At 48.0% G+C, this 26,362-nt stretch overlaps 1 protein-coding gene across 1 annotated transcript in view; it reads left to right on the forward strand.

Moving 5' to 3' along the window:
- SDK1 (sidekick cell adhesion molecule 1) overlaps window positions 1-26,362 on the forward strand; it is a 985,027-nt gene that overhangs the window by 672,997 nt on the left and 285,668 nt on the right. The window contains exons 13-17 of the mRNA XM_026449463.2: window positions 3,355-3,471; window positions 5,295-5,462; window positions 7,455-7,557; window positions 10,408-10,584; window positions 22,283-22,419. Of these exons, the coding sequence (XP_026305248.2) occupies window positions 3,355-3,471; window positions 5,295-5,462; window positions 7,455-7,557; window positions 10,408-10,584; window positions 22,283-22,419 (702 nt within the window). The remainder of the gene's footprint in view (window positions 1-3,354; window positions 3,472-5,294; window positions 5,463-7,454; window positions 7,558-10,407; window positions 10,585-22,282; window positions 22,420-26,362) is intronic.

Below are 26,362 nucleotides of genomic sequence, written 5' to 3' on the forward strand. Positions count from 1 at the left end.
ACACCCAGGCCCACGGCTACCGGGGTATATCCAGGGGGCACACCCAGGCCCACGGCTACCTCACCTATCAGCAAAGCCAGACCTGCTGGACTGGGCCTTCAAGGCAGAACTTCCCAAACTTTGCCCTGTATAACACACACAGAAAGTGGTAGCATCTGTTCAGCCCCCTGAGGTAAACGGAGTGGCTGATGTGGCCAGAAGTGGCCAGACCAGGAGAGCCAGCTCTCAAGCACACCTGAAGCCTTTGTGGGTCCTGTGGGGAAATGCTTAGGCCCATTTGCTGCACAGATGCCCTGTCACTCCCCGCCCCTAGTGCCCTCCTCTTCTCAGGGCAGCCTTGCCTCTTCCTGCACTAAGCCCTCCTCTTTCTTGAGGAGAAGTAGGAAAAAAATTCCCCTTATTTTCTGGACAGAATCGGAAGGACTATTGAGTGAGTAGCTCACTCCTAATCTTTTTCTTCTGATCTTTTTTCTGTTTTTTTTTTTTTTTTTTTTACATTCATTCTCTATTTTACTTTCCTTGAACGATTATAGTTCTTTCATGAGTTTCTTTTATTATCCCATTAACAGAAATACCTTGGCACTCTGTCTTTGAAAAATAAACTCAAGGTAAAGGTTTTCATTGTTTCTGTGGGTTTTCTTTTTAATCTCCCATGGTTGTATAATATTGTTCTTCTAAAATGAAGTAGAATCTAGTGATTATGGAATTATATACCTTTCACGTTTGTCCTTTTGGGAGCAAAATGCTGATATCCTCAGGGGTGAGAGCTGTGGGAGAGAGCAAATCAATGTCACTGTGCGCACAGCTGAGGGCTCTTCCCACCCAGAGCCTGCGAAGAGACTGACCAGGTGTGTAGCAAGCTATACATGTGTTTTGGTGAACTAGGGGGTCCCTTCCTTGAATCTTGCCCTCGGGTCAAATTTGTCTTTCACTTTGGAGCTTAGGAAACCACTGTTGCTTCAAGCAGTAGAAATAATATTGGATACTCAAGTCAGAAGATGAGTCTTGATCGATTAGAATTATTTGAAGCCTGTCTTGCAATCGTGAACTGGGACGTTCCGGAAGCAGGGATCGACAAGCTTTTTCTGCGAAGGGCCTAACGGTAGATATTTTTGGCTTTGAAAGATGTGGCCTACTCAGCATTGCTGTAGTCACCTCAAAGCAGCCACAATTCTCTGCACATGCGAGTGGCTGTGTTCCAATAAAACTTTATTTACAAACACAGGGTGCAGACTGAATTTGGCTCCCAGGTTGTCGTTTGCCAGTCTCCATTCCGGTGAGAGACTTAGGAATGAGAATAAAGGAGAACCCAGAGAACATGACTGGGTTTCTCTCAGCCCCAGTTTTCTCGTCCGTTACAGTGGAGCTAACCAAGCCCAGATGATAGGATTCCCATGAGGGTCAGATTGGAAATGGAAAGTGCCGCCTAAGCTGTTACCATGGCAGTGAGTGAGTGAACAAACAAATAAATGATTGCAATCATGTTATCTGCTTTGTAGTAAGAGGTTTTGTGCAAAATGAATTTTTTAATTAAAATACCCTTAATGAAAGGAAAATGTGCTTTAAAAAATCGATATTGATTTGCTCATTTAGCAAGTGGCTACTGAGCATCTGTGTCGGGCACTCTGGATGAGGCTTTGGGGACACAGCTGTGAGGAAGGCAGGCGAGGTTCCTGTGCTTCCAGGACAGTGGGTCTGCGGGGAGGAGAAAGGCAGTGAAGGATGAGTTGACTCTGGCCAGCCAGGGGTGCTACAGAAAAGGGGAGTGGGTGGCAGAGTGAGCCAGGGGTCTCCCCCAGACGGTGTGGGGGGGGGGCTTCTCTAGGAGAGATTTAGAAAGAGCAGGCGTGTGAACTCTCAGGGACATGCGCGTTGCACAGGCTGGAGGGGACAGCAAGCGCCTTGGAAGAACAAGCTCGGCATGTAGTGCAGGTGAAGGGAGGCGGATAGGATGGGGCTCAGTGACAAGCAGGGTGGCCATGATGGGCCAGAGGGCAGAGGGAGAGGCAGGGACAGGGGCTGAGAACAGGAGGAGCCTCGGGAGCTGTGAGCAAGCAGGGAAGGGCCATGAAGGCCTTTGTAGTTTTCAAAGGGCAGCCCAAGGCTGGCTACCTCAGGGACCCTGACAGTCAGAAGTGTTGAGACCTGTTAGAGGACCCTGCAGCCTCTGGCAAGACCCTGGACTCAGGTGGTTGCATGCGAGGTGGAGAGACAGGGTCAGCTTCAGGAAGGGTCCTGGCAATGAAGTTTCTGGGACTTGCCGTGGTCCATGGGATTCTCAGCAGGTGCAGGAAGAGGCAGCAGCTGTGCCCCTGGGTTCTGTGAGGTCTACTCACTTCTTTGCTTGAGGGGTATCAGCCCAGGGACCCTCACAGAAGATTTGAGAGACGCAGATCACTGTCGTACGAGGGGTTCTGGTTCATTGTTATTGGGTAGCACAGAGTCAGGCGAGCCCTCGCTGAAGCCATCAGGAACTCCTCCTATCTTTCCTCGGTCTGACTCGGGACTGCTGGGGGCCCTGACCATCCCCCACGAACAAGAAACCCTGCGCTTGGGGCTCATGACACCTCCCAGAAATGGATCTTTATGGAGGTCTTTGAAACCTGGTTATAGCTCTCGGGACAGATCCTAGAAAGGATCCTAGAAAGTGTCATCTTGTGGATGATATTTTATATTCAATAATTTTTTTGTTTTTGTTTTTGAGATAAGGTCTCACTCTGTCACCCAGGCTGTAGTACAGTGGCACAATCATAGCTCACTGCAGCCTTGACCTCCTGGGCTCAAGTCATAGCTCACTGCAGCCTTGACCTCCTGGGCTCAAGCAATCCTCCTGCCTCCACCTCCCAAGTACATGGGACTACAGGCGTGCACCACCATGTCTGGCTAAGTTTTCATTTTTGGTAGAGACAGGGATCTCACTGTGTTGCCCAGGCTGGTCTCAAACTCCTGAGCTCAAGCAGTCCTCTTGCCTCAGCCTCCTAAAGTACTGGGAATATAGGTGTGGGCTACCTTTAATTTAAAGAACAAAAGCAATCTTTTGGCTGATCTAAATAAATGCCTCTCCTCTCTTTAACATTCATCTAAAACTGTTCTTCCTGGGCCCTTGCACCTTCCCACTTGTGTGTCTATTACATCGTGATGCTGTATTTTCTCTCCAGGTTGTAAACAAAGATAGGTAACTCCTGGGAGACGAACAGTGGAGGGCTGCTGTCCCTCCTGAACAGCGTTCCTTTTGTGTTACTACAGTGATCTCTGCGACTGGCTCTCTGAAGCCCGTGCAGGATACTCTGCCAGGCTGGTGTGAGCATCTCAGGGGAACGAGGCCCTGATCATTTCATTAACTCCTCTTCTCAGATATCGCTCCAGTGTTCACCCAGCGGCCAGCAAACACCACGGTCACTGACGGGATGACAGCCATTCTGAGGTGTGAGGTGTCCGGGGCTCCCAAACCCGCCATCACCTGGAAAAGAGGTGGGTAGCGTCCACCACCCACAACAGCATGGCCCATGTAGAACATAACCTATCCGGCCAGGGCTTGCTTCTTACTCACTCTCTTGTTTATTCATTTATGCGTTCACTCAATGAAGATTCAATAACCTCTTACGGCAGCAGTCCCCAACATTTTTGGCTCCAGGGACCAGTTTCTTGGAAGAGAATTTCTCCACGGTCTCGGGGGGGCAGGGCTGATGGTGTCAGGATGAAACTGTTCCATCTCAGATCATTAGATTCTTCTAGGGAGTGTGCAGCCTAGATCTGTGGTATGCACAGTTCACTGGAGGGTGTGCGCTCCTGTGAGAATCTAATGGCACTGCTGAACTGACAGGAGGGGGAGCTCAGGCAGTCGTGCTCGGTGGCCACCGCTCACCTCCTGCTGTGCAGCCCAGTTCCAAACAGGTCTGTGGCCCAGGGCTTGGGGACCCCTGATTTACAGAATGCCCACCAGGTGCAAGATACCATGGGCACAAGGATAAACAGGACAGACAAGATCCCTGCCTTCTAGAAAGGGAAACACACATTAGAAAAAGAGAAGGATTGTGCAAATGTCACTCTTCACTACCCACGCCCTTCAGAGAGGGCCTCAGGCCTCCTCGGGCCTTCCCGTGTCAAGCACTGGATGTGAAATCACTCTGCTAGCACTCGCTTTTCCCACTGTTAAGTGGAGCTCTTCCTTATGACATTCAGAATTAGGGATCACGACCTTTGTTTTGTTGAAGAAAGATGCTTCCAGGGCCACATCGTTCCACGCCCTCCCCAGTCAACCTGGGACGCTTCAGCCCACCGTGGGTTCAGTTCTGAGAAGGCCACCTTTGCAGTTCCCATAGCCCCTTCCACGAGGGCCACTGAAAGAACGGCACACAGAGTCCATCCTGAACAAGTCTGTGCTGAGTCTTGTTGATTCACACGGATGAGCTCCTGATACTTGCTGGCCTGTATCGGGCTGACGTGCCAAAAACCTTATCTTTCTCTTCCTGCTGGAAAACCACATGGCAGCTTCTCGAGTCTCAGAGGCACAATCCCTGCACTCAGACACGGCTGCTAAAGATCTGGGACACTACAGATCAATAACAGGGCTGGGCTCTTACTTTCTCTTGTTTTCCTGCCTAAATTTGAACATAATAGCTTTATATAAAAATGTTTCAAATACATGCAGATATAAAGAAAACTAAAAGCGAGTCACCCAAAAATAGCAATCACATTCACGGATCGTAGTTTGTTTAACCAAATCTCTCAATATTGAGCAAGTAGGATGTTCTTGGTTTTTGTTATTCTAAACAGTACTAGCAGATAGTGCTTCAGTTATTTCTTTGCATACAATTTTCACTTTATTCTGATTATTTCCTTAAGTTATTTCTTTGTTGTATTAGTCCTCTCTCACACTGATATAAAGACATACCTGAGACTGGGCAATTTACAAAGAAAAGAGGTTGAATTGAGTCACCGTTCTGCATAGCTGGGGAGGCCTTAGGAAATCATAGTGGAAGGTGAAGAGGGAGTAGGCTCGTCTCATGTGGCTGCAGGACAGAGAAGGAGCGAAGGGGGAAGTGCCAACTTTAAGCTGTCAGATCTCATGAGAACGCCCTTGCTATCAGGAGAACATCGTGGGAGAACCACCCTCAGGATCCAGTCACCTCCCACCAGATTCCTTCCCCGACATGTGGGGATTACAATTCAAGACAAGACCTGGGTGGGGACACAGAGCTGAACCATGTTACTTGTTTATGGCTCTAACCACTATCTTCCTTTCCTTCAAGTGTCACGACTGTAACATGCCTCTTTTCTCTACTGTTCTTCAGAAAACCACATTCTGGCCAGTGGCTCTGTCCGGATTCCTAGGTTCATGCTTCTTGAATCGGGGGGTCTACAGATCGCGCCCGTCTTCATCCAGGATGCCGGCAACTACACCTGCTATGCGGCCAACACGGAGGGCTCCCTGAACGCGTCGGCCACGCTCACCGTGTGGAGTAAGGAGCAGCCCTCACACATCAGCCTTTTATTAGCCACGGTTTAATCATCATGTCGTCATGTGCTTCAGGGATGTCAACATGCCCTTGGGCTTGCTAATTTAATCAAAAGAGAATGATTATTTTTACAACTGGTTTATAGAAATCTGTTGAGAAACGAAATTTTCAGTGTCTAAAAGAATAATTAGAAAATGTATTCAGATTTAATGGGGGCATTGCAGGAGAGATAAAAGATTGACTTCTTAAAGTCAGTGGAGATATGACACAAAGCTAGCTCAAATCACAAAATTGATATGTTGGTTAATTTTATAAGCAATTTATAAGAAAATTAAGAATTAAAATCCTAAAGAAGGAATATTTTGCCATATAATTATTGTGAACAACTAAAACATTTCTAATATATTAACTATCAATGTTTCTTGTATATTAGGAGTGAACTGAAAGAAAAATCTTCATTGTTTCTCCAGCTTTTGCACTTTTTTTAATCAACAAGACACGTTTTGGAAATGCAGAGTAGTTTTCTGGAGCTTACGCATTGGACCAAATGGCCCCCCATTGCCACTTTTTAGCTTCAGTGTCCAATATACTTTCTCCTCTCTGTCTCATCTCAATCTGTACTACTAAAAGCTCATTATTCACAAAGCAGAAGAGTGCTCACTCACAGATTTTTACAAAGCTATCTACATGAGGAGAGCAAGTTTTAACTTGCTTGAGGGAGTAATTTGTTAAAATGCCATTCTTCCAGAAAAAGTAAATCATTGTGCTTTCTTTCATATTTGTCTAGCATTTTCTATCATATAGTTGGTGTCCACTTTGATAAACAACTCTTTCTAATTTGTTAAGTGTTCTAAAATGATCATGAGTTTAAAGGAAATTAATCCAATTTCCCACTATACTGTCAAGTACTAAAAAGCAGCTTTTGTTCCATTTGGTGGATGACTCTCTCAATCACTTCGTTCATTATATATCCCTAAATAGTAACCATACATTTAACCCATTTATGCCTGAGGTTGCAGTTTTGTGAACTTTTGCAATCAGAACTTAAGCAATGGCCTTGAGCAGTAGGATATTAAAAAGCTTACGAAAAAGTGGCATCTGAATCTCTGTAGATCATTCACCAGAAAATTTTGTGGATCCGCTGAGATTCAACATTATAACGACACTAGCCTGACTGGGATAACACTTTGGTGGCTTTACACAACATTTTCACACACTCTGCCCATTTTCACACACTCTGCCCACTTTAATCTGTACAACTATTAGTGACATGAGCATTCCCTTCCATAGCCAGGAAAACTAAGACGCAGAGATGTTTTTCTGAACTCATCATTAGCAGAGGTCAGGCTTGGCCTCCAACTTAGCCTCCTGACTCCCAGGTTCTGGACTCTGTTCCTGGAAGCAGAGCAGGTCCCCCTTAGAGGTATGGGTGCCACAGTGACCCATCGCACGGGCAAGCTGTAGTTCCCCACCCCGTACTGGCTTGGGGGAGCTGGGCAAGTCACTGCATCTCTGAGCGTCCATCTTCCTTCCTGAAAACTGAGAGCAGTAATATGACAGCCCTCACAAGAGTGTCTTGAGGAATAAATACAACAACTTAAACAAAAGCATTTGGCAGACTCACAGAGTGCCACGCAGACACTAGAAATGACTAGAGTGATGGTCATCTAGGGAGAGAATCTAGGTTTTATTTTAGAGCCTAGAACCTCATCCACACCTCCATGGGATGGTCCGTGTTCATTTACTTCCATGGTGTTTGAGGTTAAAGGTGATTTAGGAGGGGTGGGTGGGTTGACAGACTTTGCTGCAACGGTTGACTTTTTTGCTTGTTGTTAATTCCCCTAGCATTTCTGAGAATGATCCATTTACACTCACTCTGCCAAGATGAGAGAAATTTTGGAGGTTGTGATGTCAGATGACCAGGGCATGATCCCCACGAGGGCAGAATCTCTCAAACTTGTCATGTCGTCTGACTCGGGACTTGTGTTTTTTCAGATCGGACGTCCATCGTCCACCCTCCCGAGGACCACGTGGTGATTAAGGGGACCATGGCTACGCTGCACTGTGGAGCCACGCACGACCCCCGCGTTTCCGTCCGGTCAGCACAATCAGTTACAATGCTTTGGGGCTTGTTGATATTCTGTGAGTTTCTGAAGGGAAGTCGAGATGAGGAAGAAGAATTGGGGGGACTTTGATTTCAGCGGCAAGTCCCTGATTGTGGCATCTTGTGGCTGTGGGCGCCATCATTCATCACACAAATCCCATTTTCCACTCCAGCCTTATGTACTATTTACAGTGAACTATGTTCCACTTCATGACTTTAATGCTGCTTTTCATGATTTCTTCCTGCCAAGGTTAATACACTGTCTGTAAAACGTACTTGTCAGAGGCTGATACTCAGTGAGAGAAGAATCCAGAGGGATCGACTAGGATTCAGCAATGTTTACGTGGGGGCTGTGCCACTCCCTGGCTCCCTGGAGGGGGAGTTATTTACTCTCTGGATAATTTCATCATGAAATGGCGGGGAGGGAGGCCTGTGCATGGGACAAAGGCAGCCACAGCCCCCAGCGCACTCATGGGAAGGTACATGCCAAGGAGACCAGATGTGAGGGTTCTCTTTTTTTTTTTTTTTTTTTTTTTTGAGACAGACCCTCGCTCTGTCGCCCAGGCTGGAGTGCAGTGGCACGAGCTCAGCTCACTGCAAGCTCCGCCTCCCGGGTTCACACCATTCTCCTGCCTCAGCCTCCCAAGTAGCTGGGACTACAGATGCCCGCCACCTCGCCCGGCTAGTTTTTTTTTTTGTATTTTTAGTAGAGACGGAGTTTCACCGTGTTAGCCAGGATGGTCTCGATCTCCTGACCTCGTGATCCACCCTCGGCCTCCCAAAGTGCTGGGATTACAGGCATGAGCCACCGCGCCTGGCCAAGGGTTCTCTAAAGGAATGCTGACATCCCATCTTTGTTTGAATTCGGGTCAGGAAAGTAACTGTGCAAAATATGAGACTCCAGGTGAAGTTGTGGCAGCAGACAGGTGGGCGCCAATGGGGAACTGTTCCCTGAAGAGCAGCCACCTTCAGGATAGTTTTAAATTTTTGGAATCAGCCTTGAAAGTAAAAAAAGAAAAATCCAGTCATCATAGTATTTCCACTCCAGCCTTACCCCAGAAGGGCACAGTGTGTGAGTCGAATGGGCAGACTCAAGACACCCTCCTGCTTTCTGGGGCCTCTAACCCCGAGCAGAGGGGACGGCTGTGGGTGCACAGTCAGCAGCAGGACGCGGAGCCTCGGCGGCTGTTCTCTCGCGCTTCTTGAGCGGGTGTTTGGCCAACTGTAAATTTCCATGTCTCCACCCGACTCCCTGGGGTTTCCCAGGGCTCAGAATCCAAATGTGGCTTAGGTACCAAGGTGCCGAATGTAAAACAAAACAAACAAACAAAAACTAGCAAGTGAAAGATGACCTAGAACACCCCTGCCCCCCTACCCCGTGGCTGCCCTGGAGACGGTCGTCAGGCCTGGGAAAGAGGTCCTTCCTAAGTGATTTGGAGTAGGACTTCAAGGAAGTCTGCTTTCTGCTACTCTGACGGCTCACAAAGAACCCCCTCGGATCTCTGTGGTCTCCTCGTAGCTTGTTATATGCGATTAAATTGGAGGCCCCTTCCTGAGATGGAACTGGGTTACTCGCTCTCAGCGTGTCCCTCATCCCAGGGTTGCTCTGCCCTGAGGAGCGCCAGGCCCTAAGTGACCGTTCCAGCCGGATGCGGTGCCCCGGCGTGAGCAATCTGTCCATCTCCGTCTTGTGGAATCAGCCCTGTTCTATCTCAGGGTAATTGCTGATAAGAGTAGTTTGTAAATGTCTGTACTTAAGAATATGAAGGCTTTAAAGAACTGGGCACGTTTTGAAAATCGGATCACATTATTGTGGAAAAGAAAAACAGCACTTTCATTCCATATAGCAATGAGTGCTGCCCCTGCCCGTGGTCATCTCAAGACTGGACAGCCTCTCAGTTGAGTCTGTATTTGAAAAGAAAAATGTGCTCAAATTGCTACAGATAGATTAAATGAGAAAGAAATGCAATTTTAAGGACCATCTGCCAGAATGGTCAAATTTTAAGAAAATATGTTTTTGAAGTGTGATTTTTTTTTTTTTTTTTCATGAGTTGAGCAATTCCACTCTGCAGTTTTTTTAAAATAGTCGTTGCCTCCTGTCCAGACAATACTCTTGTCCTCCAGGAGCATTACCGGGGCAGGAATGTTGGGTGCCGTTTTCATAGGTAACAGGTATGCCCGTGGTTCTACAGACTTCTCATCTCTAGAACACAAGGTCAGACAGGCAGGGGCAGTCGTTTTCATTGTCCCGTTTTTAACCTCAGCATCTGTTTTTGTATTATGACCAAGATATCTGGTTGCTTTTCTTTTTTTTTTTTTTATTATTTTTTGGTTTAATTCACATGCCATAAAATTCACTCTTTTAGGCCAAGTGCAGTGACTGAGACCTGTAATCCCAGCACTTTGGGAGGCCAAGGCGGGCAGATCCCTTGAGGCCAGGAGTTCAAGACCAGCCTGGGCCACATGGCAAAACCTCATCTCTACTAAAAATATTTTTTAAAATATTAGCCGAGCGTGGTGGCACACAGCTGTGGTCCCAGCTACTCAGGAGGCTGAGGCACAAGAATTGCTTGAACCCAGGAGGTAAAGTCTGCAGTGAGCCAAGATCGTGCCACTGCACCCCAGTCTGGGCCACACAGCAAGACTCTGTCTCAAAAAACAAAAACAAAAAAACCAAAACAAAACAAGAAGCAAAGAAAAATCACTCTTTTAAAGAGCACGATTCAGTGGTTTCTAAAGTGCATTCACAAGATTATTAGTTGCTTGCTTTTTAAGCGACAGGGAAGGACCAGTGATTCTGTCCCTGTGGGGTTTGTAACTCAAGACCCTTTGCTTGGCCCACAGCTATGTCTGGAAGAAGGACAACGTGGCCCTGACTCCATCGAGCACATCTAGGATCGTGGTGGAGAAGGACGGGTCCCTTCTCATCAGCCAGACGTGGTCAGGTGACATTGGTGACTACACCTGCGAGATTGTTTCTGAAGGCGGGAACGATTCTAGGATGGCCCGGCTGGAAGTGATGTGAGTACTGAGATGCCTGGTATTAGTCAGTTCCCAGTTATCTCATTACTGCGCCCCTGTCAGTGACTGCCACTTCACACATGTCACACCTGTCTTGTGTCCCAAGTCAGCAGTCAGAGGCCAGTGGGTCATGCTACGTAGCTATGGATATGGACAAGGTTTTTCTGTCGTTTCTTTAAACTTCAGAATTGAGAAGTTTTGTTTTTGGTGTAGGTGGTGTGATCATTGGTTCTTATCCCAGTGGATCCTTTTTGTTATATTTTTCCCGTGGACGTCTTATCCTGATAGGCCCTGTTTACCAATCTGCGCTTAAGTAGCAAGTTCATTTTTCCACGTAATGCCCTTGAGAGCTTCCAATCCGTGAGAGACGCTGGGGTAGAACTGCTGAGGTGAGGTCCTTCCCATGAAAGCCACCTAGACTTGGGGTTTCAGTGAGTCCCAGCTCCCTCTCCATGGGTAAATAGAGACTTTCCATTAAGTCTTGTGAAATCCTGAAAACAGAAAGCAACCGCCCATTACTTCCAATCTGGACCTTCCTGGAGGATCCGAAGAGCCCAGGTGGGAACCGTCAATCTCGTCTGTCTCTGCTGTCTCTCTTCCTCCACTCCCCTCTCTATTTACGGAGCAGAAATACCTGCTGACACGTTTTATTTTTCTGACATGTATTTATTTGCTTTTTAAAAGCAGTGCTCTCTCAATATTCCCTGAGTGCCTGAGTACGAAAATAAAACCTGAAAATAAAGAATCCCAACCAAGCACTCGTCAGAGCAGCAGCCAACTCCGGGGGCACACCCAGCCCATCCGTCCCTGGCCACCGTTTGACGTGCTGGGCCATTCGACAAAGGCAATCTTGAGAGATTTTCCTCATTGGACCCTGCCCCCTTTGATCCAGGAAAGATTCCGTATACGAAATCATTGCCTAAAAATAGAATTTGAACACTCTGAGTATAGGAGCCCTGTCTCATTGATCCCTGAATCCCGAGGCTCCAGCTGAGGGGATTAAAAATGAAAAGAATGCTTGCTAAGTGCCGAGCATGTGGCTTCTGTGTCTGCCACAGGCATGTGGAAATGAGTGGAACTCACCAACAGCTTTCCTCCAGCCCCTATTTGTGGATGTAAAAGGTTCACGATGTGTAGCAGCCAGTCTGGAAGGCCCTGTGGTACCATCAGTTCCTGAAAAAAAATCCCATCCCACCTCCTGTTCTGTCTCCTTCCAGGATGACCCCTTGTTCTCTTTAGACAGCAGAGGTCATTCTGGTTAGTCGTGAAGCGGCAGGAGTCCTCATGGCTCTACAGAATCAGCCGTTGGCGGTGGGGTGGGGGTCCTGGTGCTGCAGCTGCAAGCCTGCCACACAGGGGGTCCTCCACAGAATCACTGAGGGTCCTGGTGCTGCAGCTGCAAGCCTGCCACATAGAGTGTCCTCCAGGAAATCACTGAGGGTCCAGGGCTGCGGCTGCAAGCCTGCCACAGAGACATTCCTCCACAGAATCACTGAGGGTCCTGGGCTGCGGCTATAAGCCTGCCACAGAGGGTCCTCCACAGAATCACTGAGGGTCCCAGGGCTGCGGCTGCAAGCCTGCCACACAGAGGGTCCTCCAGCTTTTGTGTACACATGGGGCAGGCTGGTCTCCCCCAGCCCCTGCCTTCAGGCGTTGGAGCCTACATCCCTGGGTTCTCTCTGCCCTTCATGAGCCCCAGCCATCCACTGCCTCTGTGGCTGGGTGCCCGTCATCCGTGGGCTTCCCCAGAGGTTTCCTGATCATGCACCCCTTAGCATTCAGCCACAGTAGCACTTCCTGCTGTTCAGTTACCAGGATGCTGCCTGCAGTTCTTCCCCGTGCGCAGCTCATCCTCCTGGTAGCCCTGATCATGCTGCAGAGGACTAACATGTCTTCATGGCTCCCTCTCCTCCTGGCACAGAAGCACCTTGGAGGCACTGTTTTGAATTTTGAGTGCCTGACATAGTGTTTGGTATATAACAGGTGTTCAATAAATATGTGTTGGTTGATCGTTGCCTGCCTGCATGCATGAAGGAATGAATGAATGTGTGGATGTCTCGGCCCATTGGCAGGCCTCCTTCTGTTCCCCACTCTTGCCTTGATGCTCACGTGCCCTGGTTTCCCCACCATGGGTAAACAAGCAAGCTCATGTCACTCTACCAAAACCCAGACAGCAAGTACCCAAAGCCCTCATCCAGCCCTGCTCCTGCCTCTTTCCTCTTCCCTTTTGGATCTCAGGCTGAGGATTTTTTTTTTTTTTTTTCATTTTGATAATATAGGAGGATATGGCCAGTGAGTTCCTAGGAACTGTTGTACTATGCACATTTTTAAAACTACCTTTGAGAACCTTAGATCATCCATTGTTGGTATCAAATAAATACGTGTTAGCAGTTCGTAAAGACTCTGTCAGCAGAAGCCAAATTGCATACTTCCAATATAGCCCATTCTTTTTATTCTGCACAATTTTATGTTCTACTGATTTACATATCTTCCCTACTATTTGCTTATTTGATTTCCTCTAAGTAAAATACATTTTTCAGCAAATGTTGCTGTATGTATAAAATAATAGGCTTTCTGTAATGGTAAACCATCTCATCTCTAAATATAGAAATCTCTGCAAATTTGTGATTCAAACCAATTTAAGTACAAACTGGTTACAGAACTGATCTGGAAGACAGTTGTTCCTCGTGAATTGTTAGTGTCATGAAGGCTCCTCTTTCCCAAACCTGGATGAACTGGTAAAGGTGTTCCTTCATGGTGTTTCTTTAGATCCAACAGGGCTTGACTCTACAGCAATGGCAATAGATAATAATAATAACCTGTAATTGCAGGGCATTCTGTCCTTCTCAGGTAACTTTCAAACTGAGCTCTATAATGTTTCCATCATTTACTCAGATAACCAAAAAAAAAAAAGCAAGAAAAAAATCTCATCTTGCTGAAGGGAAGGGACTGAGAGGTACTTCTGGCTAAACAGTGTCCTTCAGAGGAGCCTGAAAGCCTGTTTTCTCCTTGCCTCTCCACTTCAGTTAAAAGCTGCTTTGTTAAATATAGAAATTAGGAGCCTTAGAAGTAAGCTTTCAAAAATAGACCAGCCGTTGGCCTCGTCTCACATCTGTTTGCCCTGTGTTTTACACTTCAGCACTAAGCTTCTCCTCATTAAGGCTGAGTGAAAGGGCAGCCCCCACACCCACCTCACACCTGGAACAGTCCTGGTGGGGCTGCTGGCCAGCAGTGGGGCCAACAGGAGCAAGGGACTGCCCAGGAGGCCCTGCCCGCCTTTCACTACTTGTGTGACTTTAGACAAATCACCTCACTTCTCAGCCTTGGCCTGTCACCTTGTAGACTGGGTGTGGTATCATTCATCTCAAAGGATGGCTGTGAGGGTGGCACCCGCCCGGGTTTGTAAGATCCTGGTGTGGAAGCCAGCTGGGGAGGGATGCTCTAAGTTACAGCTCTTTGTGCTTTCTTACCATTTTATACAAGAATGCTGTTTTCCCCTTTCCTAACAGCACCCTGCCTCTGGGGCTGGGAACTTTCTAGCCCTTTACCCTGCATTATTCTGACCACATTCTATGACCTTCTGACACTAGACTCGAGATGTGTCTGTTTGCTGTTGAGTCCTCAATGCCTGGACCAGTGCCAGATATACAGTAGGAACCTAATAAATGTCTGGGTAAGCCTCTCTCCACTTACTGAGCTGAAATGAGATGGTGTCTTTTGCCTTACCGAGGAGGACCAATTTAGGAGGGCTCTGCCTTCATCCCCCCTGAGAGAAAAGGCTTCTAAAACTCCAGATGGTTCCATGAGGCAGCCTGTAAATTAACAACACAAGTCATCATTAAATGCTGGTCACCCCTTGCTTTAGTGGCGTCTTTCCTCTAGTTTTCTAGTGCCGTGGGGACAGGAGCCGGTTTCTGGGATGACTTCATATTCCCCAAAGCATCTTCCTGTATTGAGCACACCAGAGGGACCGGGCTCCTAAGGCCTTATGGATTGATTAATTGTTAAATCATTTAAAGACCCAATTAGCATTTCATCTCTCCTCCTGAAATCAGAGACTAATTCTCATGAGCCTGGAGTGCAGAGAAAACCCAATTTACAGAGCTGACTTGGAGACCCCGAGGCAGTGGGAGAGGTTGCTTTCTATAAAACCACTTCTGCCAAAGCCATCATAAGGAGTGAAGAATTTAATACTGTTTCCCCCAGAGTTATCAAGCCCCGTCATCTTCATCCTCAGAGTGAAGTCAAAGAAGCTGGGTTTGACCAAGTCATCATTTGCGCATTAAAGGGCCGAGGCTTTTTATATAGAAAAAAAGTACTTATCTGATCCTCTTCTGCCAGAGCAATTCCCCCCTACAGCCACAATTCCACCAATTGCTTTCTTTCGAGTCTTTTTCAAAACTGTTTTTCTCACACACACCTCGCTTCCTCTCTCTCCCGTACAGTTGGGTTTCTGTTACTGTTGTTGTTAATTTCTGATATTCCTGAGGTGTCCTGTGCCTGACGATGGTTTTCCCCCTATTCTCTTTAAATTACAAAGTGACTCAGCACTGGGCTTCACTTCCATTGTTCTCTGGGACCTCTTCCATTTATCAGCCTGTGCTCTTATCACTGTGAGTCACTCCGCTGATCATTTATCTCCTTTCAAAGTTGGCAGAGTAATGCTTCGACGCAATCTATCCCCATTAGATAAGATTTTCTGAAATGGATTCAGAATATATTAAAGCCTCATTTATCTGTTATTGATGGGTTAGTCAAGGATCTCACAAAGGTTCATTTTCTAAATAACCAAAACTTACTATTTAAAGAAATAGCGGCCGGCCGCAGAGGCTCACGCCTGTAATCGCAGCACTTTGGGAGGCCTAGGCGGGTGGATCACGAGGTCAGGAGTTCAAGACCAGCCTGGCCAAGATGGCGAAACCCCGTCTCTACTAAAAATACAAAAATTAGCCAGGCGTGGTGGTGGGCGCCTGTAATCCCAGCTACTTGGGGGGCTGAGGCAGAGAATTGCTTGAACCCAGGAGGCGGAGGTTGCAGTGAGCTGAAATTATGCCACTACACTCCAGCCTGGGTGACAGAGCGAGTCTCTGTCTGAAAGAAAGAAAGAGAGAAAGAGAAAGAAACAGTTTATATTTCCAGAATAAGGCACGCCGTCTTTTATTGCATGTCTCAGATATTGCGTGTTTGTTTTTGTTCTTTTACAAATTGGAAGTTTGCACCAACCCTGTGTTAAGCAAGCCTATTGGTACAATTTTTCCAAAGGCGTGTGCTCACTTAGTGTCTCTGTGTCACATTTTGGGAATTCTCACAATGTTTCACACTTTGTCACTATTATTGTATCTGTGACTGTGATCCCTGATCAGTGATCTTGAATGTTACTATTGTAATTGTTTGGGGACACCATGAACCACGCCCATGTAAGATGGCAAACTTAAGCTACAAATGCCGTGTGTGTTCTGACTGCTCCACCAACTGGCCATTCCCTGTCTCTCTCCCTCTCCTTGGGCCCCTGTATTCCTTGAGACCCTCAGTGTGAAATCTGGCCAGTTAATAACCCTGCGAAGGCCTCAAAGCGCCCAAGTGAAAGGGAGGATTGTACATCTCTCACTAGAAAGCAGACTGGAAATGATGAAGCTTAGTAAGGAAGGCATGTCGAAAGCCAAGACAAGACAAAAGCTAGACCTCTTGCCCCAAACAGTCAGCCAAGCTGTGAATGCAAAGGGAAAGTAATTGAAGGAAATGTAAAGTGCTCCAGCGAACACACAAAGGATAAGAAAGCGAAACAGTCTTCTTGCTGAAGTGGAGAAAGTTTGAGTGGTTTGGAGAGAAAAATCAAACCAGCCTCATCATTCCCTTAGGCCAAAGCCTAACCCAGAACAAGGCCATAGCTCTCGTCAGTTTTGTGAAGACCGAGAGAGGTGAGGAAGCTGCAGAAGAAAAACTGGAAGCTAGCAGGGATTGGTGTGTGAGATTTAAGGAAAGATGCCGTCCCCGTAACATGAAAGTACAAGATAAAGCAGCAGGTGCTGATGGAGAAACTAGGTAAGTTATTCAGAAGACCTAGCTAGGAACAGTGATGAAGGTGGCTACACTAACAGGAAATTCTCAGTGTAGGCGAAACAGCCTTTTATGGGAAGAAGATACCATCTAGGACTTTGCTAGCTACAGAGAAGTCAGTGTCTGGTTTCAAAGCTTCAAAGGGCCAGCTGACTCTCTTGTTAGGGGTCAGTGGAGCTGGGGACTTTAAGTTGAAGCCAACACTCATTTACCGTGCTGAAAATCTTAGGGCTCTTAAGAACGACGCTCGGTCTACTTTATCTGTGTTCTGTAAATGGAACGGCAAAGCCTGGGTGAGAGCTCATCTGTTTACAGCATGTTTTACTGAATATTTCAAGCCTGCTTTTGAGACCTGCAGCTCAGAAAAGAAAAATTCCTTTCAAAATATTACTGCCTATGGACAATGTACCTTGTCACGCTAGAGCTTTGATGGGAATATACAAGGAGGTGAATGCTGGTTTCGTGCCTGGTAGCCCGATATCTATTCTGCAGCCCATGGATCAAGGCGGAATTTTGACCATCAAGTCTCATTATTTAAGGACTATATTTCATAAGACTGTAGTTGTCATGGATGATAATTCCTCTGACGGATTTGGGCAAAGTAAATGGAAAACCTTCTGGAAAGGATTCACCATTCTAGATGCCATTAAGAGTGTTTGTGGGCCGGACGCAGTGGCTCACACCTGTAATCCCAGCACTTTGGGAGGCCGAGGTGGGCAGATCACAAGGTCTGGAGATCAAGACCATCACAGCTAACACAGTGCAACCCCGTCTGTACTAAAAATACAAAAAATTAGCTGGGTGTGGTGGCAGGCACCTGTAGTCCCAGCTATTTGGGAGGCTGAGGCAGGAGAATGGCGTGAACCCAGGAGGCAGAGATTGCAGTGAGCTGAGATCGCGCCACTGCATTCCAGCCTGGGTGACAGAGCGAGACTCTGTCTTAAAAAAAAAGAAAAAAAAGATTTTTTGTGATTCGTGGGAGGAGGTGAGAGTATCAATATTAACAGGAGTTGGGAAGAAGTTGATTCCAACCCTCATGGATAAGGCTGGAGGGATTCAAGGCTTCCATGGAGGAAGTTGCTGCAGATGTGGCGGAAACAGCAAGAGAAGTAGAATTAGAAGTGGAGCCCAAAGATGGGCTGAATTGCCACAATCTCATAATCAAACTTGTCCAGATGAGGATTTGCTTCTTAGAGATGAGCAAAGCAAGTCGCGTGGGATGGCATCTACTCTTGGCAAAGATGCCGTGGACATTGTTGAAATGACAACAAGGACTTCGAATATTGCATGAACTCAGCTGGAAAAGCAGTGGCAGGGTTTGAGAGGATTGACTGTAATTTCGAAAAAAGTTCTACTGTGGGTAAAATGCTATCAAACGCATCGCGTGCTACAGAGGAGTCTTTCATGAGAGGAAGAGTCCATTGACGCGGCAGGCTTCACTGCTGTCTCACTTGAAGAAATTGCCACAGTCCCCCCAGCCTTTAGCACCCACCACTCTGATGACTGGTCCGCAGCCATCAACATCCAAGCAGGACCTTCCACCAGCAGTGAGATCGTGACTCACCGAAGGCTGAGATGACCGTTCACGTTTTTTAGCATAAAGTATTTTGATACTAAGGTGTGTACATGTTTTTTAGACATAATGCTATGGCATACTTAATAGACTGCAGTAGAGTATAAACAGAACTTACATGTGCACTGGAAAACCAAAACATGCGTGTGACTTGCAAATTGCGATAATCTCTTCATTGTGGTGGTCGGGAACTGAACGTGCAGTATCTCTGAGATATGTGTCTCTGTCACAAGGCCCTTCACATTATGAAACAGGTAATATTTTACACACAAGATGTGATCGAGGGGATTTTCTTGGAGGGGACAGACTGAAACTGGGAAAAATCAATGTTTCCTTCCAATGCTTGAGTCCTGTGATTTATGGAAAAATCACACTTTGTACTGATCCATCACACCGAGTGTGACTTTGAGTCAACGGAGTGACTTCGTGGACAGTAGCAGAGAAGGACGCGTGCGCCTCTGTACATCACGGGCACTCGGGTCCTCGGGCACCGCTGGGTGGGTTGCTCTTGCCGCCTACACTAAATGCCTCAAGACTAGTTTGCTTTCTAAGTTCTTAAGTATTTGTTTTTAATCTTTTAAAAAACTCTTTTTACATCCCTTCAGCTCAGGCTCTTGCGACCATTTTTGCTGCTCGGTGTGCCTGCTTCTGGTAGATCCTGCTCATCTGCTGCTTGTGGTCTGCTGGCAGGAGGGAAATCAGAAACCACTCCGACTAGAACCACATCCTAGCTGAGAGTGGGCAGAGGGATGGAGGGATATGTGTGAGCATATTCCAGGGACTGTGAGAGCTGACCCCTGGAGGACAGAAGCTGTCCAGGGAGTAGCCTCCATTTCAGTGAGTGTCTGCACAGCACAGCAGCCCCGAGAGAAAGGCAGTCCCCTCACCTGGAAGATGGGTCATTTCTGTGTGAATTCTCACCTCAGGCTAAGAGAAGCATGATTTGAAATCAAGTGCAAGAGGCCGTGTTCTCACCTCTGTGGGAAAGACAGACTTTTAGAATTTAGAATTCGATCAAACGTAACCCCCTCGAGGTCATCAGAGAAAGCGTGCAGAGACACGGCAGCTTGTCTGGGGCCACAGGTCACCCGTTCCTATTGTCTCCTAGGAGCCTGTCCACATCTTGTAGCATATGGTCACCTGGCCCGAGAATGTCTGTTTTGCAGGGTTTGTCCTGAGCTGGTTGTACACCCTCTCCTGCTCCAGCTTCTCTCCGACTCCTACTGTGTGTGTCTGCAGAGCTGCCTGGCTCCTCGAGCCTCTAATCCACCTTTAGTTTCACGGTCTGTCTCCCGTCCTGACTATTACAGATGATCATCTGACATTGTGTCCAGTCTGTGAGAACAGCTTCCAATGAGCTGCCCTTGGGGTCCCAGAGCCAAAGTCAAGAAGATAGCCCAAAAATGTGAACATAAGCTCGTTCCTGATCTCTCTGTGCAGGCCACCGCATTTTTCCTCAACCCTGTCTGGCCTCTCTGCCACCCAGGGCAAATCCTGCATTTCTACCACCCTCACTGACCCCAAGCCTCCCAGAGTTGAATCATTGGCTGCATGGTTGAACCCAGTCTCCAGCCCCCTCCACCCCCCAGAGGTCAGAAGGCTGAGCCGTCACCACTGGCTCAAAGCCCCAACCCTCTAATCTCCATGGTTGGCCTCTCTGGCATGGCCAGACCCATCCTGGAAGGATCTCGGGGCCCACTATGAGTCCCCCCAAGAAGCATAAGCTCAGCTGTGGTCTGAGAGGCGCACCATGGTGACAAAAACCATCCTGGTAATTCAGGAAACTTCAACAGTCTAGAAGTTTTGTCTCAGATCAGATACATTCTTTATGATAAACTATCTTATTTGGCTATGTCTGTCAGATTTATTTGTATTTTCCTTTCAGGTAGGACTCTTTCAACCATTTCGGTTTAGTTTCAGACCAAACTGATTCAGACTGCAGGGGGGGGGAATAGGAAATGGGGCTTGGGAGAAGTAGAATTGATATTTCTATCCTGGCATTTCCGCCTCTAATGGAGAGTCGGTTATTGGAGAACCGAAATAGAAATGACAGCTCTGCCCAGGTGCAGTGGCTCATGCTTATAATCCCACCACTTGGAGAGGCTGCGGTGGGAGGATCGCTTGAGGCCGGGAGTTTGAGACCAGCCTGGACAACATAGTGAGACCCATTCTGTACAAAAAATAAATAAAAGAAACGAATGGCTGGGTGCGGGGCCTGATGCCTTTAATCCCAGCACTTTGGGAGGCCGAGGCAGGCGGATCATGAGGTCAGGAGATTGAGACCATCCGGGCTAATATGGTGAAACCCTGTCTCTACTAAAAATGCAAAAAATTAGCCAGGCGCGGTGGCGGGTGCCTGTAGTCCCAGCTACTTGGGAGGCTGGGGCGTGAACCCGGGAGGGAGGCAGAGCTTGCAGTGAGCCGAGATTGTACCACTGCACTCCAGCTTGGGCGACAAAGCAAGACTCCGTCTCAAAAAAAAAAAAAAAAAAAAAAAATGAACAATTCCTTTTCTCATTCAAAACTTAATTCACAGTTAAAGAGAAAACAAGACGACATCCTGGGCTCGCATTTATTCTTTATCGCACTAATGTACAATGTAGTCGCAGTCTGCATTAGAAATATTAGTATGCTTATAAATGGTGTGCATGGATTGGAGCTGTGTTTCTTAGGGAGCTGAAAGCACAAAACAGCTTAATAAATTGCAAAATGTAATGAGTACATTTTTAAAATTAAAAATATCAAGTATAATTATGGCTTTTTGTTCTGACCTGTGTGGGTCAGCAGAAATTGATGTCTAAGAGAACAAAAACCGGTTAGCAGTAAGCCAGGTCACACTCGGCACCCCCTCTCCCCATTCCCGCCTGGCAGCATTTATAGAGGGGCAGCCAGCCAGAACACCCAGCACAGGGTCCTGCCCCGGATTCAGGAGACATGAAGGTTGAATACGGGGCCTGGGCAGCACATGATTTTAAGGTTATAGAGTCAGCCTTGGTAGAAACCACATAGTAGGGTTTTGCAGCTTTGTCACTGGTAAATCCCAGTAAAAACTTTTTTTTTTTTTTTTTTTTTTTTACTAGTAACTTATTTAAAGAATTTATTCACTTTAATTGCATTTCCATTTTATAGCCTCGCTGATGTGTTCTTTACCATTTCCATGGGATTTTAGTTACTGTTTTCACCACATTTCCTTTTAAGTGCTTCCCCCAAATCCCCGTAACTCCAGCAGAAGACATGATGACAATGTAACCTCATGCTGTCAATAAATGCGGCAACTGTGTTGTCTAAGAATACATGTGGGCATTTTCTCTCATAACTCCAAATGGCTAGTGTTGGAAACATTCCTGTGAAATGTACTGGGCCTTTTCCTGTGTATGTGGCATTTCCATTGCCAGCTTCTAGTTGTAAAAACAAATTGTTGACCAAGTTTTCTCAATTAAATAATGTATGTGTAGGCCGGGCACGGTGGGTCACGCCTGTAATCCCAGCACTTTGGGAGGCTGAGGCGGGTGAATCACGAGGTCAGGAGTTCAAGACCAACCTGGCCAAGATGGTGTGAAACCCTGTCTCTACTAAAAATACAAAAATGAGCCAGGCATGGTGGTGGGCGCCTGTAATCCCACCTACTCGGGAGGCTAAGGCAGGAGAATCGCTTGAACCCGGGAGGCAGAGGTTGCAGTGAGCCCAGATCGCATCACAGCACTCCAGCCTGGGCAACAGAGCGAGACTTGGTCTCATAAAAAATTTTTTAAAAAAATAATGATGTATGTGTAATCGTCTATGTCCCCTCCTCCTATTTATGTGACAGCGTTAGTACTTGTTTTGGTAGCTAGCATAAGGGTTCAATGAAATTATGACCAGTAAACAAAATAACACTGTGAATAATGAAGCTGGGTTTTGTCTGTCCATTTTTGGGAGGAAGAGAGTTAATATTTGCGTTTGGGGCATATTTTATGTTCTTCACTTCCCAAACATACCACAGCAGGACGGGCTGCTGTAAGAGCTCAGCTCACCATGGATTCTGATGTGTGTTTTCTTCTTTTTCCTTTTCATCCCCTTCAATTCAAGTGAACTGCCTCATTCACCTCAGAACCTCCTGGCCAGCCCTAATTCTTCCCACAGCCACGCCGTGATGCTCTCTTGGGTCCGGCCCTTTGACGGAAACAGTCCTATTCTTTATTACATCGTGGAGCTGTCTGAAAACAGTAAGTAGCAAAATGGAACTGTCACCGTGGACGATCATGAGATCTTTGTGTGTGCTCTTAATGTCCTTAACCTTTACTTCTGGGTCAGATCCAAAACAACTAATAAAAGGCTGTAATGCTTTTCAGGGTTTCAAACACAGCCTGCCCTTTAGGAAAGAGAAAAAACCATGCAGGACCTGAGAGAGGGAAGGGAAGAAGTCCTTAGTTAGAGAAGCTCTCGGGGGAGCGTGGATTTGGGGCCCCATGGGAGGGCCGTGCACACAGGGCTGCTCCGAGCACAGCCCGGCAGTGTCACTCCCAGGGCCAGCTGGAAATGGGTTAACAATGCCTGCCACCTGGGTGACTTGAGAGTTCGCCGCCACCACCACTGCTCACGTCTGTGGGAGGTTTTCTCCAGCGTAGATGTGGTGCCACGTGTTCAGCACCCTCTTCCTGACTCACCTTCCAGGACCCCTCTGACCCTTTACCACCATCCTTGGAACTCTTCTGCATGAAACATGCTCCTTCTGTGGGCTACTCACAGCCTTGGCTTTCCTCCAGCCGCCAAACCCTCCTTCCCTTCTCTTCCTGGCTGGCTGGGTGCCGTGTCGCCTGCTGTGTGCACCCACTCACGCCTCTCCGCTCTCCCTGGAATCTCTTCCTGAGAAATCACATGCCTTCCTGTGATTTTTTAGCAGCATATTTTCCTTGATAACTCAAACATTTATATCCTTCACCTAGGCCTCCAGGATCACTTATGGAGCCCAGAAACTTGATGTCTTTATCAGGTTGTCTCACAGACCTCTCCAGCTTAACCTCTTTCTACTGCATTTTTTTTTTTTTACTTCCTGCAGCCACCCAAATCTCTACTCCCAGCACGCTGCATTTCTATATTCCTCTTCCAGAACCCTAGGAATAGTCCCCAGTTCCTTTCCCTGGACCTCAGCCCCCACCTCCACACTCCCCTGGATCAGCAGTCCTATCAGTCTGTTAACTAGGATTCTGATCCCTTTCCTCTCTGCCTCAGGCCACTGGTACCTCTCACTAGGACCGCTGCAGCAGCCTTACAGCCAGCCCTGTTTCCTCTTCCAAACCATTCACCTACCAGCAGCAACACTGATCTTCCTAAGAGACACCCAGACCAGGCCACTCCCCTGCACATGTCCTGCAGGGGTTCCTGCTGCATGCAATATAGAGGCCAAACGCCTCGCTCCCTGTGCAGCCTCAGGTCACCGTGGGTCACCCTTGTGCAGCCTCGGGTTACCCTGGGCTACTGTGTTCTTTCTCCACACCCGTCAGCTACACGGGTCGCATGAAACTCAACGTGGGTTTTATGTTGACTCCCTGAATGGGCCAAATATCTCATCTCAGGGCCTGTTCCTTCCCCTGGAAACCCACAGGGCTAGATTGTTACCCTTCATAATAGATAACCCATTACCTCCACAAAGAAACTCTCCAGCACACCAGCCCGATTTCACCTTTTGCTTTTGTTGTTGTTGTTGTTGTTTGTCTGTTTTGAGATGGAGTCTTGCTCTGTCACCCAGGCTGGAGCACAGTGACGCAATCTCAGCTCACTATAACCTCTGCCTCCTGGGTTCAAGCGATTCTCCTGCCTCAGCCTCCCAAGTAGTTGGGACTACAGGCACCCGCCACCATGCCCAGCTAATTTTTGTTGTTTTAGTAGAGACGGAGTTTCACCATATTGGCCAGGCTGGTCTCGAACTCCTGACCTTGTGATCTGCCCACTTCGGCCTCCCAAAGTGCTGCCATTACAGGCGTGCTCAGCCTCCCAGAGCGCTGGGATTATAGCAAGCCACTGCACCCAGCCTCCAATTTAACCTTGTAATACCTAAGCTGGAGGCCTTCCTCTGTTATCCCGTCTGTATTAGTCCATTTTCACACTCATGATAAAGACACATCCGAGACTGGGCAATTTACAAAGGAAAGAGGTTTAATGGAGAACTCACAGTTCCACGTGGCTGGGGAAGTCTCAGATCATGGTGGAAGGTGAAAGGCATGTCTCACATGACAGCAGACAAGAGAAGAGAGCTTGTGCAGGAAAACTCCCCCTTGTAATAACCCTCAGACCTCACGGGACTTACTATCAGGAGAACAGCATAAGACAGACCTGCCCCCGTGATCCAATTACCTCCCACTGAGTCCCTCCCACAACTTATGGGAGTTAAAGATGAGATTTGGGTGGGGACACAGCCGACCCACATCACCCATTTATTCCAGATGAGGGTCTCCTTCTCTGGGCCTCCCTGAGGCAGAGCCAGACGCAGGTATCGTGGCTGTTACCATGATCCACTTTATTCAGCCTGTGGTTGTCTCCCGATGACACAGGTGTTGTAAACTGGGTCCCTGTTTTCAGGACAGCTACGAGTGGTGCACTCTCGGGTACCCTCCCCTGAAACCCAGCTCCCTGTGGGTCCCTGGCACTGCTCACTTCTCTGGGCAGATTCAGCCTGGGTTCTGCCGTGGCTCTTCCCAGCTAACGCCAGCCTGTTCACACCTCCTGCAATTATTGACATATTTCTCCTAATTATGGCATATTTCTCCTAATTGTGAGACTTCCCCAGCCACGTGGAACTGTGGGTTCTCCATGAAACCTCTTTCCTTTGTAAATTGCCCGTTATTTCTCCTCATTACCTTTTCTACACCCTCGGCCTCCCCTGGTAGAGGCTCCCTTCTGATGATACTGCATGCTCACACCACAGCCACAGCATTTGATTCCCATTTCATAGCTACGGGAATGGATGTGCAGAGGTCGTAAGTCACTGTCACCTGCCCAGGGTCACACGGCGATGGGAGGGGAAGATGGGATCCCTGCGCCGTCTGACTCCGGAGTCGGTGCTCATCAGGAGTCCACAGAGGAGTCTTGGGGAGCAGAGTGCGCCGTTACGCTACAGTGGGGCTTCATGGAGAGGCCGCACTTGGGCGTCGGTCCATGTGGACATGGAGGAAGGCACTCCGGGAATCTGAAGAACCATTATTTGAGTTCTGCACCATGCAAACCAGTTCCCCGAGGGAGGGCCCGGGGGCAGTATGTTATTCCGGGTCTTGGGCGTCTAAGGTTACACCCTCCCGTCCTGGGCACCACCTCAGAGTGAGGCCGGAGTCCGGGCCCTTCTCCCCCTGCAGAGGGGCCTCTGCGAATCCCACTCTGGCCTCTTTCCTCCCAGAGACAGGGCAGGATAGAAACCAGCCTGTGTGTAGACCGCCGTCTTAGCTTCCACTCACCCGAACAGGGAAGGCCAGGGTGTTACTGATTCAGAAAACCTCTGAGAGGACGGAAGAGTTTCCCGAGGATGGTGTGGCCATGCTGCCTGTACATAAAACAGGACTTGACAGCGATCCGGGTGGAGAGAGCGGGATGGGGCAGAGCTGGCGTCGTCTGAATTCTGGTTCGCATCCACCCTAAGGACAGCCCCCATTGGGCGCTGGCACGTCAGGCTTCAGGACTCTGTCTCCTTTGTCTCGGTGCCTCTTGTTCCCTGCACTTAGTAGGCACTCAGCAAACGAAGTGAAATTCATCTCTGCAGGGGAGTCCCCTTGCGAGGGATTGAAAATTATAGTCCTGGGCCATCTTCCAAAACAGGTGTTCTGCCTTCCCCCATTTCCATGAAGGAAGGCTTTGCTTTGAGATGCCCGGCCAGCGCTCTTCTCAGCTGATAGCAGGACTGGCTCCTCCAGCCAGTCACCTTGCCTCAATGAGAAGCGGGTTTCATGTGTAACTATCCAGCCATCCAGGCGTTACAGTGGTGAATCCAGACTGGGCGTCTGCTCTGCACTCCGCTGGGTGCTGGGTGCCGGGGGCAGAGCCAGGCGTTACAGCGGTGAATCCAGACTGGGCATCTGCTCTGCACTCTGCTGGGTGCTGGGTGCTGGGTGCTAGGGGCAGAGCCGACGTGATCAGTCTCCACTGCGAACAGCGAGGAGACAGCCAGAGGTACCGACGCAG

Source organism: Piliocolobus tephrosceles, chromosome 8 (genome assembly GCF_002776525.5).
Source record: "Piliocolobus tephrosceles isolate RC106 chromosome 8, ASM277652v3, whole genome shotgun sequence".
NCBI lineage: Eukaryota > Metazoa > Chordata > Mammalia > Primates > Cercopithecidae > Piliocolobus > Piliocolobus tephrosceles.